The 14,550-nt window shown below is 38.2% G+C and overlaps 2 protein-coding genes across 3 annotated transcripts; one reads left to right on the plus strand and one right to left on the minus strand.

The window, feature by feature from the left end:
* Nucleotides 1-673: 673 nt before the first annotated feature.
* Nucleotides 674-6,296, minus strand: rbis (ribosomal biogenesis factor). Of its 2 annotated transcripts, none has more exons than XM_026292122.1 (4): nucleotides 6,197-6,296; nucleotides 1,653-1,768; nucleotides 1,447-1,563; nucleotides 674-1,363 (listed from the first exon to the last, which is right to left on the minus strand). In XM_026292122.1, the coding sequence occupies exons 2-4, from the start codon at nucleotides 1,761-1,763 to the stop codon at nucleotides 1,295-1,297; spliced, it is 297 nt and encodes a 98-aa protein (XP_026147907.1). In that variant the 5' UTR covers nucleotides 1,764-1,768; nucleotides 6,197-6,296; the 3' UTR covers nucleotides 674-1,294. The 2 variants fall into 2 exon arrangements, with proteins under 2 accessions (XP_026147907.1, XP_026147906.1); XM_026292121.1 differs by lacking the exon at nucleotides 6,197-6,296 and adding an exon at nucleotides 4,805-4,878.
* A 111-nt stretch (nucleotides 6,297-6,407) lies between these two features.
* LOC113121535 (carbonic anhydrase 1-like) lies at nucleotides 6,408-12,347 on the plus strand. Its single transcript, XM_026292120.2, has 7 exons — nucleotides 6,408-6,589; nucleotides 6,848-7,045; nucleotides 8,417-8,535; nucleotides 9,049-9,141; nucleotides 9,278-9,340; nucleotides 9,429-9,584; nucleotides 10,823-12,347. Exons 1-7 carry the CDS (start codon nucleotides 6,556-6,558, stop codon nucleotides 10,940-10,942), a joined length of 783 nt encoding a protein of 260 aa, XP_026147905.1. The 5' UTR covers nucleotides 6,408-6,555; the 3' UTR covers nucleotides 10,943-12,347.
* The last annotated feature ends 2,203 nt before the right edge of the window (nucleotides 12,348-14,550 follow it).

Consider the following 14,550-nt stretch of genomic DNA (forward strand, 5'->3'; position numbering starts at 1 on the left):
TTTAAAGCAATTCATCATTACAAACACCAACCAAAATGATCTGACTTTTTTTTTGTATTAATTACATTTATATTAACTCGCTTGATTTTTTTTTTCATAACCTTTATACATTACCTTCAATTACATAGATGCAAGTTGATAAGGAGTCAAATTATATTGTTTTTTTAATATATTTATTCAGATAAATAAACAAGTCCTTAATTGTGAAGGTAATCAGCAGAGTAATTTAACAATGAACTGTTAATTGCAGCTGTAAGAGAAAGAAAGACAAACACAAACTGTATGTAATGTATAAAATATAAATATACTATCTCAAAAAACAATTTCACTGCATACAAGTCTTGATTTCTTTGCAATGAATACCATATTTTTTGGGCTATAAGTTGCACTTTTTTTTTTTTTTTTACTCCTCTGGCTTGTAGTGCGAGTTATATAGCAAAGCAAATTATCGCATTTTTAAGACTATGAGTCAAACCAGAGTATAAGTCACTTTTAGCAAAAACAACCATGTTTAACAGAAATATACACATATAAGTCGCTTTGCTGCATAAGTCGCAGGACAAGCCAGAAGAGTAAAAAAACTGGGACTTATAGTCTGGAAAATAAGGTATATGTGTATATTAACAATAATTTGTCAAGTAGTCACTAGTGTTAGACAGCACTCTTAGCACTCTTGACTGAGGTGAAGATAATATACTGCTGAAAAAGCAGAATCGCTTATGTTCACCCTAAACTATAACTCCTTGTGTAACACAAGTGAAAATGCCACCCAAAAGAAAGAACTATACTGTAGACTTTAAAGTGCAGGTAATAAAGTCTGCAGCTGAAACAAAGTTAGAAGTGAGTGTCGGCATTCAGGCAACCTGAGAGAGGAGGGCCCGTCGCTTCACTTTCTCCCCGATGGTGATGCAGTTGTTTAACGTTACTTGATACAGAGGAACGAAATTGGTAATGCATTTCTATGTGTTGTTCTGCTTAGCCTACATTCTTTATAGGCTAATTCAGACTATAATTGGTATAGTTAGAAATGCAACTTAAGACACTGAAGCAACTTGTTTTTTTCTGTTCAACAAGGCTGTTTTTGCTAAAAGCAACTTATACTCCAGTGTGACTTACAGACCAGAAAATACATTATACATGATAACTACATTTTTGTTTTAATAAGATTTTACTGTCATGCCATAACTGAAACCTCTTCTAATTACCTTATTATGACATGAAATCTCAAAAAGGATTGGAAATAAACTCCTTTGGGATTTTATTTCAAACTTATGTGTGTTTGTTTCTTTGTCTGTCATAGCTGAGAGAAGAGCTGTGCAGCATTGTCAACGTTTACAGATTCCTTTGGTGGCTCTCTGACAACCTAAAAAGTCAGAAAAATATAAAATTAATATCACATTTATATCAAAATGTTTAGTTAAAAATGTGCAGAATTTCTACTTTTACCCTTGTTTGTTTCTTTGGTTCAGGAGCAACAGATTTTGAGACACTCTTAACATCCCTTTGGACTTCTGTGAAGATTTGATTGAGGTTCTCCACCTTTTCATTTTTCACTGCATTGATCTGTGAAACCACAAATTATGTTAGAACAGGTGCAACCAACACTACAGAACAGAGAGAATGAAAAAAAAAAAAAGAACAAATGATATTACGTGTTTGAGTGTGGTTGTGACAGGTTTAGCTTTGTTCTTGTGTTTCAAGTGCTTGTTTGCCACTTGAAACACATTCTTCCGTTTCTTCCCTTTTTGTTTATTCTTCGCCATGTTACCTGGGGAAACAACACCAATCAAAGTGGATACATTAATAGGCAAGTCTTTGCTGAAAACACCTCATTTTATAACAAAATCTCACTGCTCAGTGATAATCCCATAACACCTGAACACAGCCAACAGGTTAAGATAATGTATGAATAAATATAATTTGACTGAATGTAGAATTAATTGAGGTTAAACACACCAGTTGAGGCATTTAATACATTTTTCATCCGACCTTTTCATGTTTTCTTGCACAAGACTCTTGACTTTAAGCAGGAGTTTTGCTATAAACAAAAACAAACCCTCTCAGTCCTTAGGGTGAAAAGCAGGGATGTACTTGAAGGGTATCACAGAAAAAAAAAAAAAAAAAATCTGAAGCTGCTGCTCACAGCAGATCTTTCTGCTTCCTGCTCCCACAATCTCACAACAAAAAGCCGAAAATAACAGTAAATGGGAAAGCCAAAACTGGAGTGGAAAAACATTAGTCTGTCCAGAGCACAGAGAACAAATCATATATCCTGGTATATGCTCTAAGCAGCTGCTGGCAGTGTGGTTTATAAACAACATAAACCCACATATTCTTGCTACTTCGTGTCAGCAGTCTGTGTGATCATGAAGGTTTTTCTGAGGCAATAGTATTAGTAAGGACAGTGACATTTCATACATGTAAAGTGCAATGTAATGGGCTATGCAATGAATAAAACTGGCATTATTATATAATAAAGCAAAAAAAAGACAAAAATCCTAATATCATGAAGTCAAGTGTGAGGATGAGGACAGCAATCAGATAACCCTATAGTTTATTTTAATTATTCAAAAATGATTAAAAAATTTACCTGTAAAGTTAAGTTATTTAAAGTTAAAGTTAAGTTAAAATACCAAGGCGTTTTTTGTGACTCTTAATGTTGAGAAACGTTGTAAAACATTCTAGGGAAAAAAAAAAAAAAAACTAATGCTGTTTGAAACCCAATTTCAAAGTTTTGACTCCAAAGAAAAGAGCAGCACTTCTTGTGTTGACCTTGGTGCCCCACTGTCCTGATATGTGAGGATGAGGTTGGCAGCTCTCAGTCACAGGTTAAAGCCACATGAAGCACCTGAGCCTATGTGGATGTATCTTGAAAGAAAAGTGTGTTCAGCAGAGTTAGTGTCTTGTTATCCAAAACTCCTATTAAAGATGTGCTATTCCAAACACGCTGAAAACCTTTATTAATAAATCACTGCTTAAAAGTTCACTGTGCAATATTTATAGCAATCTACTAGCAGAAATAGAATATAGTAGTCTTATATATGTTGTCATTAGTGTGTAATAACCAGAAAATCTTTTTTTAAAGTGATGGCCACTGTACCCTCCCTCGCGCCTAGAAACAGGGGCGCTCAGCAGGTTGCATTTTGAAATCTCACCACTAGATGTCCCTAAATCTTTCAGATTTTATATGTTGCACCTTTAAAAGGCAGTTGCCCTTAATGACTTAGACACAGTTGTCTGTAGTGGCCAAATGATGAACATCTCACCACAACCACAGTAGACCAGCTAAACCCTGTACAATTAGCATATAACCCAGAGACAGGAATCAACACTAACTTTTGTTAACATAGCTGCAAGTAGGGCTGCAAAACTTATGTCAGCATCATCATTGTGATGAAACTGCAAGATGTGGCAATGTCAAGAAAGCAAATTACAGCCCATACCATACTTCACACAAGTATGCATGCGCAAATGACAATGGCAGGCCCAGTGCTCCTTTCTAGTAAACCTAATCAACGTGTGCTCTTGCGGACCAGTGATAGAGCTGAGTCCACAGGGGCCAATATCAGCCTGTTGAAGCGCTGAAAATTTCCTGCGTTGTTGTGAGAGGATGGTAACCGAAATTGAAAAGCTCAGTTTCTCCTGTTGTCTCATGCTACCACACCCATAACTGCAGCTCTGGCTTGCGTCATAGTATGCGGTATTTTCAGGTGAAACACAACAGTGTGTGAAACCCATCTTGCATAACTAGAAGTGTTTGCATGTGTACACTTGCATGACATATGTTTTGGGTCTAACATGCTGCATATTTTTTTCTTGCTTGATACAAAAGGAAAACTTGCACAGTTCTTATTTTCCATGACTAATCTGCAACACAAGTCTGTCCACTGTAACCTAACTTGCTCTGGTTCTTACACGTAAACAGGTGACAGTGAGTGATAGTCAGGCTGTGTGGCTGGATCAGATTTCATCCACAGAACATTATCTAGTTGGCTACAGGCATTTTTCATTTTAACAAAACAAATGTGGTAGTGTACACTGACAAGTAAATTTCATAAACAATGCTGATTATTTCTATAAGTATCTCTGAATGTCTAAAAAGACTGACTGAATGTTCGCCTGACTGAGAGTGTCCTGGTGTTTACCATCTCAGTCTTGTATGGGAATCTGACTGACAAATAAAAGCAAACTGTAAAAGATGCCTGAAAATTTGTAGGTTGGGTAAAACGCTACTAGATTTGCTATATGACACTGATGTGTACAGGAAATCTTGGTTCATTGTTACACTGGGCATCTTAAATTAGAATTAATGCCTTCAGCACAGGGGTGCAGCACACATCTGGCCAGTAAAATGAAATATAAAGCAGCAGCTTTGGTACCAAATGCAGTCAGCAAAATGAACAAGCTGCTGTAAAGTACCTTGATATTGTACTACTGGTGTTTGTATGTATGTGTGTATGCGTTTGTGTTTCCTTGCTTGTATTTGACTGTGAAAGATAATTGACTGTGGTATATCGCTATGTATTATAATTTAAGTTTGCTTTAAAAGCTTTCCCCTCAGCACAAAAGCTAGAGCCTTCGGATGCCAATCCCAAAACAATCGTCACGGTCATAAATAATGAAAATAATCAATTGTTCCCGCCGTATACTAGTCACTTGACTCTATAAATCCTGTATACTTTCTCCATTTTCTGCCAAGGCTGCCTGAAATGACTTAGTGACATGAATTTAAGCCAACTCCTTTAAAGCAGAGCACATGATGTGTTCAATGCCAGCTGTAAACATATTTAAAGACAACTCTTACCTCCGGACGACCTGAGCTGCTGATGTCCTCATGTGCTGCAAACGTGAGCTGTAAGCCACGTCATTTGCGTGCGACTGTCAACGTCACATCCATGCGTCAAACATAACAGACTGTCACTATTGGTGGAATAAGGCGAATAAACTGTGCGAAAGGTTTGTTGATATTAACATTTCGGTTGTTATTGTAATTTGATAAAGCCATAAAATCGTTTAATGTTTTCGCACCCTTTCCGTCGCTTTCCGCATCGTGCTGAAACATGCCATTATTTTGAAAGACGTCGCGGAGGAAACTGAATCGTTAATTATTGAAAGTGTATTAACTTAACCGTGGAGAAGTTGACTGTTGAAACACCTTTACCCTCTACACTGCATATGACCTGAAAAGTATTTGTGATCAAGGTGCTGTAGCATAACGAATGTTACACCTTAATATTTTTAATTTTGGAGACAAGATTGCTAAGGTAACAGGACTTCCGGTTAGTTGTCTATAATAAAATAGAATAATGATTAATAATAACACAATGATAACAACAACAACAACAATAATAATATTTATTATTAATTAATTAATAAGTATTATTATTGTTGTTGTTGTTGTTATTATTATTATTATTATTATTATATTAATTCTGAACACATGCAGCGAATGAAGAATGAGGTCTAGGTTTGTCACTATATGTTTTAACACAGTTACCTCTGTAGGGGTATTGAATTAAAATTCATTTTCTTTGCGTTATTTATGTTTGGGGGGGGGCACTGATCTACTCCTTGTCCAACAGCAGGTGGCATCGTAGTACCATTACAGCTGTGCTCATTACAGCTTGGACCCGTCTCTGCAAAACAAAGCAAAGCTCATTGCACGCTGACCTGCTTGCTGCCAGGATGCAATCGAGCGGTTTACGAGCGAAACATGGGGTTTGTTAATATAACCTAAAGATAAATCCCACTACAAGACAATTAGTTTCTGTATTCCAGAGGTACTACTTCAGTTTTACTAAAATGTTGTCTTTGCACCGTGTATGCACCAGAAAGCATGCCCTATGATCATACATGGTTGTTTGTTTTTCACACTGAGGAGCTTTGGCATTGAATTTGACCTGATTCGCAAACAATATTTATTCATGAAAAGGTGTGGACGGTGTTTTACTGTAAGAAACACGTGAGAATTGTAAGTGATTTAGTCCAATTCATTTTCTTGGCTCTCATGAGGCAAACCATCACTGATAGACCAACCATGCACATGATTGAATGTAATCCATTACAACCTATATATAAGCTATATAACGGTAATGTTAATGGCCTATGACGGAGCCAAAACAGCCGTCTTAAACAATCCTCAGATATATTTATTGTACTGATTGATATTTACAGTCGTCGCACTCGATTTCAATACCTTGGCTTTGTACCAGTTGCTGTGTTCACCACGGTGATCGACGAATATGCAGCGCGTCTTATCTCTTGGCAGTGAAGACTTTGCCACTGCAGAGAGAGAGGGAGAGAGAGAGAGAGAGAGAGAGAGAGAGAGAGAGTCATTGATCCAATGTTACAGCTTTGCGGTTCATCCGAACTCCTCCGTATCATTGCGCGGACATCATGTGGCCAACACCAGCTTGACAGACGCACCGCACGCTGGGGACCCTATATAAACTCTGCAGCTGTCAGGTGGAGGACACTGGCCGTTTTCGCGCTGGGGGACGATTCGCTTTAGGGAATTACGGTTCTGAACACCTATAGATCCAAATTTTAGCAATAATGGCTCAGCCTTGGGGATACGCAGAGCACAACGGTAAGGCTCCTTTCACGTTTACGAGTTATAGTCTGATGTAGGTGTGAAATTACCGAGAAATGTGTTAAAACCAGTCATACCAGCAGGCGGTGTGCTGAATGAATGAATGTCATTGCAGAGATATTTGCGAATTATAAGATTTTATTAGCGTTTTATGCCTATCGCCATTCCCAAATACACAGTGTATTTAAAGAATAAAAGCCATATTTCACTATGAATTATGCAGTAATCCTATATGTTATAATGAAATCATTTTAGGACCTGAGAAATGGGCTCAAAATTTCCCTATTGCCAATGGACCCCGCCAGTCTCCCATTGACATCATACCTGCCAAAGCATCACACGACCCCGGGCTGAAACCGCTCAAACTGAAGTACGACCCATCTACCTGCCTCGATATCCTCAACAACGGACACTCTTTCCAAGTGACCTTCGCGGATGACACCAACAGCTCAAGTTAGTAGCCTATGGTATTCGGATTTTATGAAAACCTATATGGCTTGAGGTCAAGGCTCTACTCTATAAATAAGATAATGATGTTTTATCATTTCGTTTTAACCTTAAGAAGACTCAGTAGGCTGTTTATCTAGACCCGTATCTATTGTCGCAATGTTAATAGATACAATAGAAGAGCAATAACTCAAATAATCCAAACAAACACAGTCAAGGTCCTGATTAAGCAGTGACCTGTAAAATGCGGCATCCTGGTTCAATGGGCTGCTGTGTGTTAATTGCAGCTCAAAGACTCCAGCTTAAAACACTGCAGAGCAAGGGGTACTACCATTAATATGCAGGAGTCTTTCCATGACAGCTACAGGGCTTTGGCAGTAGTGATCACACAGACTAGATTGGTTTTATTTGGTGCATTTTATGATAGAAGAGTTTAATGAATGGGCTACAGGAGGTCTATTGAAAATCCAAGCACAAAGCTTCCAGACACTAATTGAATTGGTAATGTGACCCATGGTTGAAACTTTTCCCACGCCAAGGCTTTTCTGCTGGCACTGAGGTCAAAAGCCAAAAAACAAAGGTTACTCTGTAAATAAAACTCTCTTGGTTAACTATTAATACGTTGGACATGTGTGGGAATGAATTTGAGAGAAAGAGAGGGAGAAAAAAAGAAATAGCACTGCTAAAAATGTGGACAAGATGGTGTGCCTTGTATTTCACTTACATTTCTCACCTGCCCTTCCAAATTCACTGCACGTCATTGTCATACGTTATTTCATGCATGATGTATGCATTGTGAAAAAGCGAAATGCCCCTTATCTAACTTCTTCATTCTTGAGCAGTAAGAGGTGTAAATACCTTTAAATCCCACACACCCACAGGTTACTTCATGATTAGTTCTGCTTCTTATCGTCTGAGGCGTCCACTGTTTGGAGAGGGCAGTGTGTGTTTGTTCCAGTATTTGGTAATATTGCACTCGAAATAGAACGATATACATGATTAACTGCTACTGTTTCAGCTATGTTGTGTACTGTAAACAGATGCATTGTGTAACACACTGGAAGGATGTTTGTTAATACCTGGACATTATATCAGACTTAATGTAAGCTTCAGTTTGACACAACACAAGAGAGTCTGCTTCTATGGAATAGAGTATAATCTATTGAGAGAGTGGATGTGGTGCATGCACTCACATCTTAATTAACCTGTACCATGTGTTCTCATATTTGCTGCTGAAATATATTAACAGTGTCGATGTAGGAGCCATTATTTTATTACGGTGTTGCACATTCCACACTCCACTAAGCCTCACCCTGCCTGCTGCTATCCACATTCACTCTGGGTTGATCTAATGAGATATTTGCCTTTGTTTGGCAGCTTTGACTGATGGACCTGTCTCAGGCACCTACAGACTCAAGCAGTTTCATTTGCACTGGGGAGCTACGGACCAGAGGGGCTCTGAACACACTGTGGCTGGGGTCATGTATCCTGCTGAGGTTAGGATGCTCTGATGTATTATAATGACCATAATACTCAGACAGCTATAGTTTATGTTGGATTCAGGTTGACATACAGTAACACAGAAAAAAGGCAGATTTTTCCTTTTTATTTTTATAGGTGGCAAATCAGCTGCTTATTGGTTGGGTTAATGGCTAGAGAAAAATATTAAGTTAGCACCCAACAGAAAAAAAATTGTATTCCTTTTTATGTTTGGCAATTTGCATACTCACAAATGTAGTACTTATTTTATAGTTTTTTTGTTGTATTTTCAACTTTAAGCAAATTTACTCAATTGTTTTTTGTTTTGTATTGTACATTTGTATTGTACATTGTGTTTCTCATAGAAAAATACCTAAAGGAGTCTATCCAGTCTGCTCTTTATTTCACTATATACCATAAAATTGAAATTGCAAGCTCTTTTAGTTAAATTAGTTTAATTCAGTTTAGTTCATGTTACCACATCAGAAATGAATCATGAAATTCTGATACTTTATTTGATTAATCTCCAGCTCCATCTGGTGCACTGGAACACCAAGTACCCAAACTTTGGTGAGGCTGCTAAGCAGCCTGATGGACTCGCTGTTGTTGGAATTTTCCTGAAGGTCAGTAGCAACAATTTAAATATTCTTTTCCTTATTCTCTTTACCATGCGTTTTTGGTTTCATTGATCACAATGAAGAGTATTGTTGGCTGATGGTTATATAATTAACCTTAAACAATATATGTTTTGTTTTTCAGATTGGTGATAAAAATCCCAGTCTCCAGAAGATGCTGGATGTCTTTGATGTCATCAGGGCCAAAGTATGTTTTCAAGAAAAACATATTTTCTTGCATTTGATTCATGATAACATATTTGACTGACCTTTTTATCTTTTTTTCATATATTCAGGGCAAGCAGACCTCTTTTCCAAACTTTGACCCTTCCACTTTGCTCCCTGATTTCCTTGACTACTGGACATATGAGGGGTCTCTGACCACACCTCCTCTGCTGGAGAGTGTTACTTGGATTGTGTGCAAACAGCCAATCCCCGTCAGCTCTGCACAGGTATGGTCGATCACTGAGCCTATTCAGCAGCATTAGATGGACTGGCTCAGTGCCCATGGTCTAGAATAGCCCTGTCTGAAAATCCAGCCTTGTGCTAAGATCTAAATCAAGGGTTTTAAAGTGTTCACATTAGCCGTGCAGCTGAAACAAGAAGAACCTTTTGTATTTGGAGGAAAAGCAATACAGCACAGATGTTGGTGATGTTTCCTTGCACTATTTCTGACTCAGCATGAGTCAGATGTTTCGCCCACACATGCAACACATCCTGTAGGTGAGGAGACATCACTTCAGAGTATGTGATTTCATGCAAAGTAAACACAGTATACTGGTTCATGATTTCTGCTCTGGCAAGTATTTACTTTGAAAATTATACCTAATCCATCGCATAAAATGGAAATTTTACTTGTAACGTCCAATTACCCTAAACTAAACTCTCTAGTTATGTTTGTCCTTATGTTTGGAGTCTTCAGGCTAAAATGTTTATTTCATGGCAACAAGTAGGTGTATCAAGAGTAAACACGTCAGACATGTGGGCATAAGCTGTACACTTAGTGCCATATAAGGCTGAACATGCACATAATGGCAAAGAGGGCATTCATAAACACTGTTATGTTTTATTAGTTAATGCTTTGATATCATTTAATTGTCTAAAGAACACACCTAGTAGCTGACTCATTTTGTCCCACTTGTAGTTACTCACTGTGTACATTGTAAGTGTTTGTAGGAGTCTAATTATGGAAAATTAATTCCATAAGCACAGTTGATGACAAATCCTTTAGATAGGTCATCTGAACCATCCTGAACCATCAATTTGTGGTTTTACTTCACAATGTTTGCATCCAGTTAAGAAATTGTTCTACAGTTATAAAATACTTACAAAATAATTTTTGTTTTCATAAATTAAATATTTATTTTTTATAATTCTGCTTCTCTAACTGTTTTCCAATGTTTCTATCTTAGATAAAAAGCTATTAGCTGTATGTTACAATTAGTGTACACATGAGTGTGGTGTTGAGCCTCTTATCTAACTGTTGGTAAGAAAGAAAATAATTCAAAAATGCAGTAAACTAACCCTTTTGAGCACCATAAAAAAAACTTCTGACTGCTGAGAGTCACAGTACAAGTCTCTAAGTTCAAATAAGTGACTCAGTGGTGATATGTTTGTCTCCTGTGAGTGACAGTCACAGGAGGTCAGAAGGAATGACAAACCCCACCACCGTCTCCTCCCGTTTTCACAGATGGCCAAATTCCGAAGCCTGCTCTTCTCCGCTGAGGGTGAGGCCGAATGCTGCATGGTTGACAATTACCGCCCTCCCCAGCCACTCAAGGGGCGCTCTGTCCGTGCATCCTTCAAGTAAAACCACCTCCACCTTTGTTGAATTTTTCTGGTTGGTAGCCTCCTCCCTCCTATCCCCCTTACTTTAGTCAGTCACCTTAAGTTACTTGTCTTGCAGGGATCTACAAAGCACACATATCTCTCTGTCTAGAAATAAAATTCCTCTTGCCCATAGCTGTCTGTGCTGCATCTCATAGTCTAACTGTGAGATGAGATTTTGCATCTCTCTTTTTATCTGTGTAGTAAGCCATCAAATTGTCTCATCATCATTTACAAATGACAAATGACAAATAATTCACAGTGGCTAGGACCTATTTATTTGCATCTGATGCCACTGATTTGCAGATATTACTCTAAGGTGGACCAGTCATATTTATGTCACCCAATAAACACCTATGAATTAAAAATGTAGATGAATTAGATTAAAAATAGTTCTCTTGAGCCAGCAGGAAGAAGAAAGCACAAAGTAGCTATAGCAGGGAGGAGTAAGTACATCACCATCTATGAGGAGGGCGCACATGAAAGGCACACATACATTATGCAGACGCACAGGACACCTACACTGCGACTGCCAGACTGTCTGTAATCTCTGACCAGCCTCAGCAGCTTAATGAAATGCTGCAGCCGCCTCCATCACAACCATTCGATTCTGAAAATCCCCCTCTGGCACACATGTCAGACAGCACTCTCATGCAGACATAATGCCTATAGGCACTGTCCTGCTTATTGATTTGGATTCAGCAAAAAAAAAAAGGACACAAGGACAGACTACGGCTAGTGCTAGCTACTGAAATTCATGACAACAGCTTATATCTCAGATACACACAGCCTAGTCTTTAAATCTTTCATGTCTTCTGATTTTATTTTTGTTGTGGATTATTTTAGCCTGACAGCTTATACAAATTCAATAGTCAATGTTAGTTTTGAAGAAAAGCGCTCCTGCATTTTTGACGCTCTGACCTAGCAGTATAGATGTTTTTCCCTTTGAGTGAAATATAATGTAAAACAAAATCCCTTAATGTGCAGTTTTGAAACTAGGCTGTCAAGTGCTAATGCTTAAAACGTTCAGTTATCCTTCCAGCGATGCCATAGTTGCTAATGCAAAAAACCAAGGAAGAAAAGAACCTGCCACCAGTTAAGATTATAGTGTCAGCCTGGTATCAGGTTCAGTATAGCAGATTAATTAACAAAGGATCATGTGAGCTTCCATTAAACTTTGGGACATCAGGTTTGGGCCCTAAAAGCAGTTCTGAAATATGAACGATAAAAGCCATGTAGAAGAAAGATTGTATTTAGTATAAAAACTAAAAACACCTTATGCCAATAACTGTTAAGGCCATCTAAGAAGTATATGATGTTGTCATTCTATTTTGAAAATGAATGTTTTATTAGTTAAATAAATATATTTTATGATTAACACAAGTCAAGTGTTTGCTCCTGTTTATTTATTTATTTATTTACAACTCAGCAAAGCATTTGTGTCAGTTAACGTATCATGATGTGTAAATGCTGCCATCTAAGGCAGTGGTCTCCAAACCTGGTCTTCAAGAGCTACTGTCCTGCTTGTTTTCCAGATGGACTTGCACTTACATTACCTCAAATGAAACCTACAGTAGCTGGGCTACTCTGGTTCCTCTCCCTCTGGGAGGATGCAGATATTTTGGGGTTTGTTTAGGACCATTAACAAGCTCTGAGTGTTATAGGGTCCAAGTGCATAGTGACCCCACGCTGACCAATAGCAACAGGCATGGTGACATTTCCACCATGCTGCCCAGGGACACTGACAACAGCACAGTTGCCAAAGATGTTGCTCCACTGCTGACTGGTCTCCAGCAGTTTGAACCCTGCCTCATTAATGAAGGTTCCACACTGGTATCATGTTTAAGCACTCTATGAAAAAGGAGAAATCAGACAAAAGGTCTACATATAAGAACACAGAGGTACATAGTGTCATATCTATACCTTGTAATGACAGGATGCTTTACTTACATGCACATATTCGTATCATATTCATATACACATATACACGAGTACACATATTCGTTTATCCTTTGCTCGGTCAGAGTTGTGCTCAAATGGAACAGGATATACCTGTTTCACCTTCACCTGAGTCTGGATGAGCTCTCAGTGTTTGCAAAATGGACATCAACAAGCCTTACATTTACATGGCTGTTACGTTCTAGGGTACATTTCTGTGAGCACTGTAGATGTCCAGAGAAATCATAAAGTTATGGTATTATATAATTTCTAAACTGTAAAGCCTCTTTAGTGGTTACCTAGCTATTCTCTTCTCTAAAGACCCTAAAGTAACCCATATTCCGCTGGACTTGCTACCCATCTTCAGTCATGATAAGCCATGAGTTCTTACATGGTGCACCAAAGTTGCATGTATTTCACTGGGAGTATTGGCTCGACTTTGCCTTCCTCTTCCTCCTCCTTGAACTCAATGGCCTCTGCAGAAAGCTACTTCTTATTGTCATGATTCCTCTTCCTGTGTGTTCTAGCTGCTCCACTTTCTTGCCAAACCTGTACAAGTCACATAAAGACGGTTTTATATTCTTAAACATGATTGAAGTGTTCTTCCAAATTAGAGTAATTGGTAATCATGGTATTGCATTTTGAAAGCCAGCTAGGGTTTAGCAGTTTGGTGTTGTGTTCAGCATTATGTGTGTAGTTTGATTTTTTGTGTGTGAAAAATGGGGAAAACTAATTACTAATGGCTCAACTGTAGACCGATACAAGACTTAGTGGGAAAACACCCCAATATACTCTTTTACATTTTTTTATTATATGTATTATTAATAATTACCTGTAAATAGTTATAACTGACAACACCAATCAGATGGTGGGCAACTGGTAATGATCTGTTGCTGGCAAGAAAACATTGCTAAGGTGTCAGTGTACTGAAGATTTTAATCAGCAGTGGCATTTCACCGTATGTGAAATGTTAGCAGCACCTGACTTCTCACCTCTCACTCAACAGGAAGATGAGACCAATTTTAGAGGAGTTTTTCCAACTCATCTGCTCCAGAATAGGTGTGACCAGTTTTTTCTCAGATGGTCTAGACTGTGAAGGAGTGTGTGTCACCTTTGTACAGGGCACGCTGGCTTGAACACAATAGGGCCAACCACAGTGTCCCTTAATAACTGCATGTGTATGGTACACATGCAGTTATTATATCAATAAATCAATGAAATATCAATCAAATTAAAAGCTATCGACTGTGAAAAGTGTGTCTGACATGGTCAGAATCAATAACCCTTTGATTTAAACGAGAATGGAAAATCTGGTTTAGAGTCACATGTAGCTGTATTGATAAAAGTCAGACATTTTGGTCGATTCAGCTATTTTGGTGACAGCAGGATACCAGGAAGGATCAGTGGTTAAGTTTTACTGCAACAGCTATATATGGTTGAAATGACAATAAAAACTTCTTGCCTCGGGTTTCCTCGATTAAATGTATGGCAGGCAAACTTATTACAACACTGTAAAAAAAAACAAAAAAAAAACAGTGAGCTCATTCCATTTAGTTGTGTCAAGGTTGTAGGTGTGAGAAACATTCAGTTTCACAGTGTATAATGCCTGAAATGCATTCACTCCTCACTAAGCCCTGCCCAACACGAACACCT

This window comes from Mastacembelus armatus, chromosome 20 (assembly GCF_900324485.2).
Source record: "Mastacembelus armatus chromosome 20, fMasArm1.2, whole genome shotgun sequence".
Classification (NCBI taxonomy): domain Eukaryota; kingdom Metazoa; phylum Chordata; class Actinopteri; order Synbranchiformes; family Mastacembelidae; genus Mastacembelus; species Mastacembelus armatus.

Bases quoted from the DNA above. Each gene is read 5' to 3' on its own strand.
- rbis (XM_026292122.1), bottom strand. From the start codon at position 1,763: ATGGCGAAGAATAAACAAAAAGGGAAGAAACGGAAGAATGTGTTTCAA. The intron at 1,564-1,652 runs GTAATATCATTT...GTGGTTTCACAG, and splicing joins TCACAACCACACTCAAACAC to ATCAATGCAGTGAAAAATGA. The intron at 1,364-1,446 runs GTAAAAGTAGAA...CTGACTTTTTAG, and splicing joins AACCAAAGAAACAAACAAGG to GTTGTCAGAGAGCCACCAAA.
- LOC113121535 (XM_026292120.2), top strand. From the start codon at position 6,556: ATGGCTCAGCCTTGGGGATACGCAGAGCACAACG. The intron at 7,046-8,416 runs GTTAGTAGCCTA...TTTGTTTGGCAG, and splicing joins GGATGACACCAACAGCTCAA to CTTTGACTGATGGACCTGTC. The intron at 9,585-10,822 runs GTATGGTCGATC...CCGTTTTCACAG, and splicing joins TCCCCGTCAGCTCTGCACAG to ATGGCCAAATTCCGAAGCCT.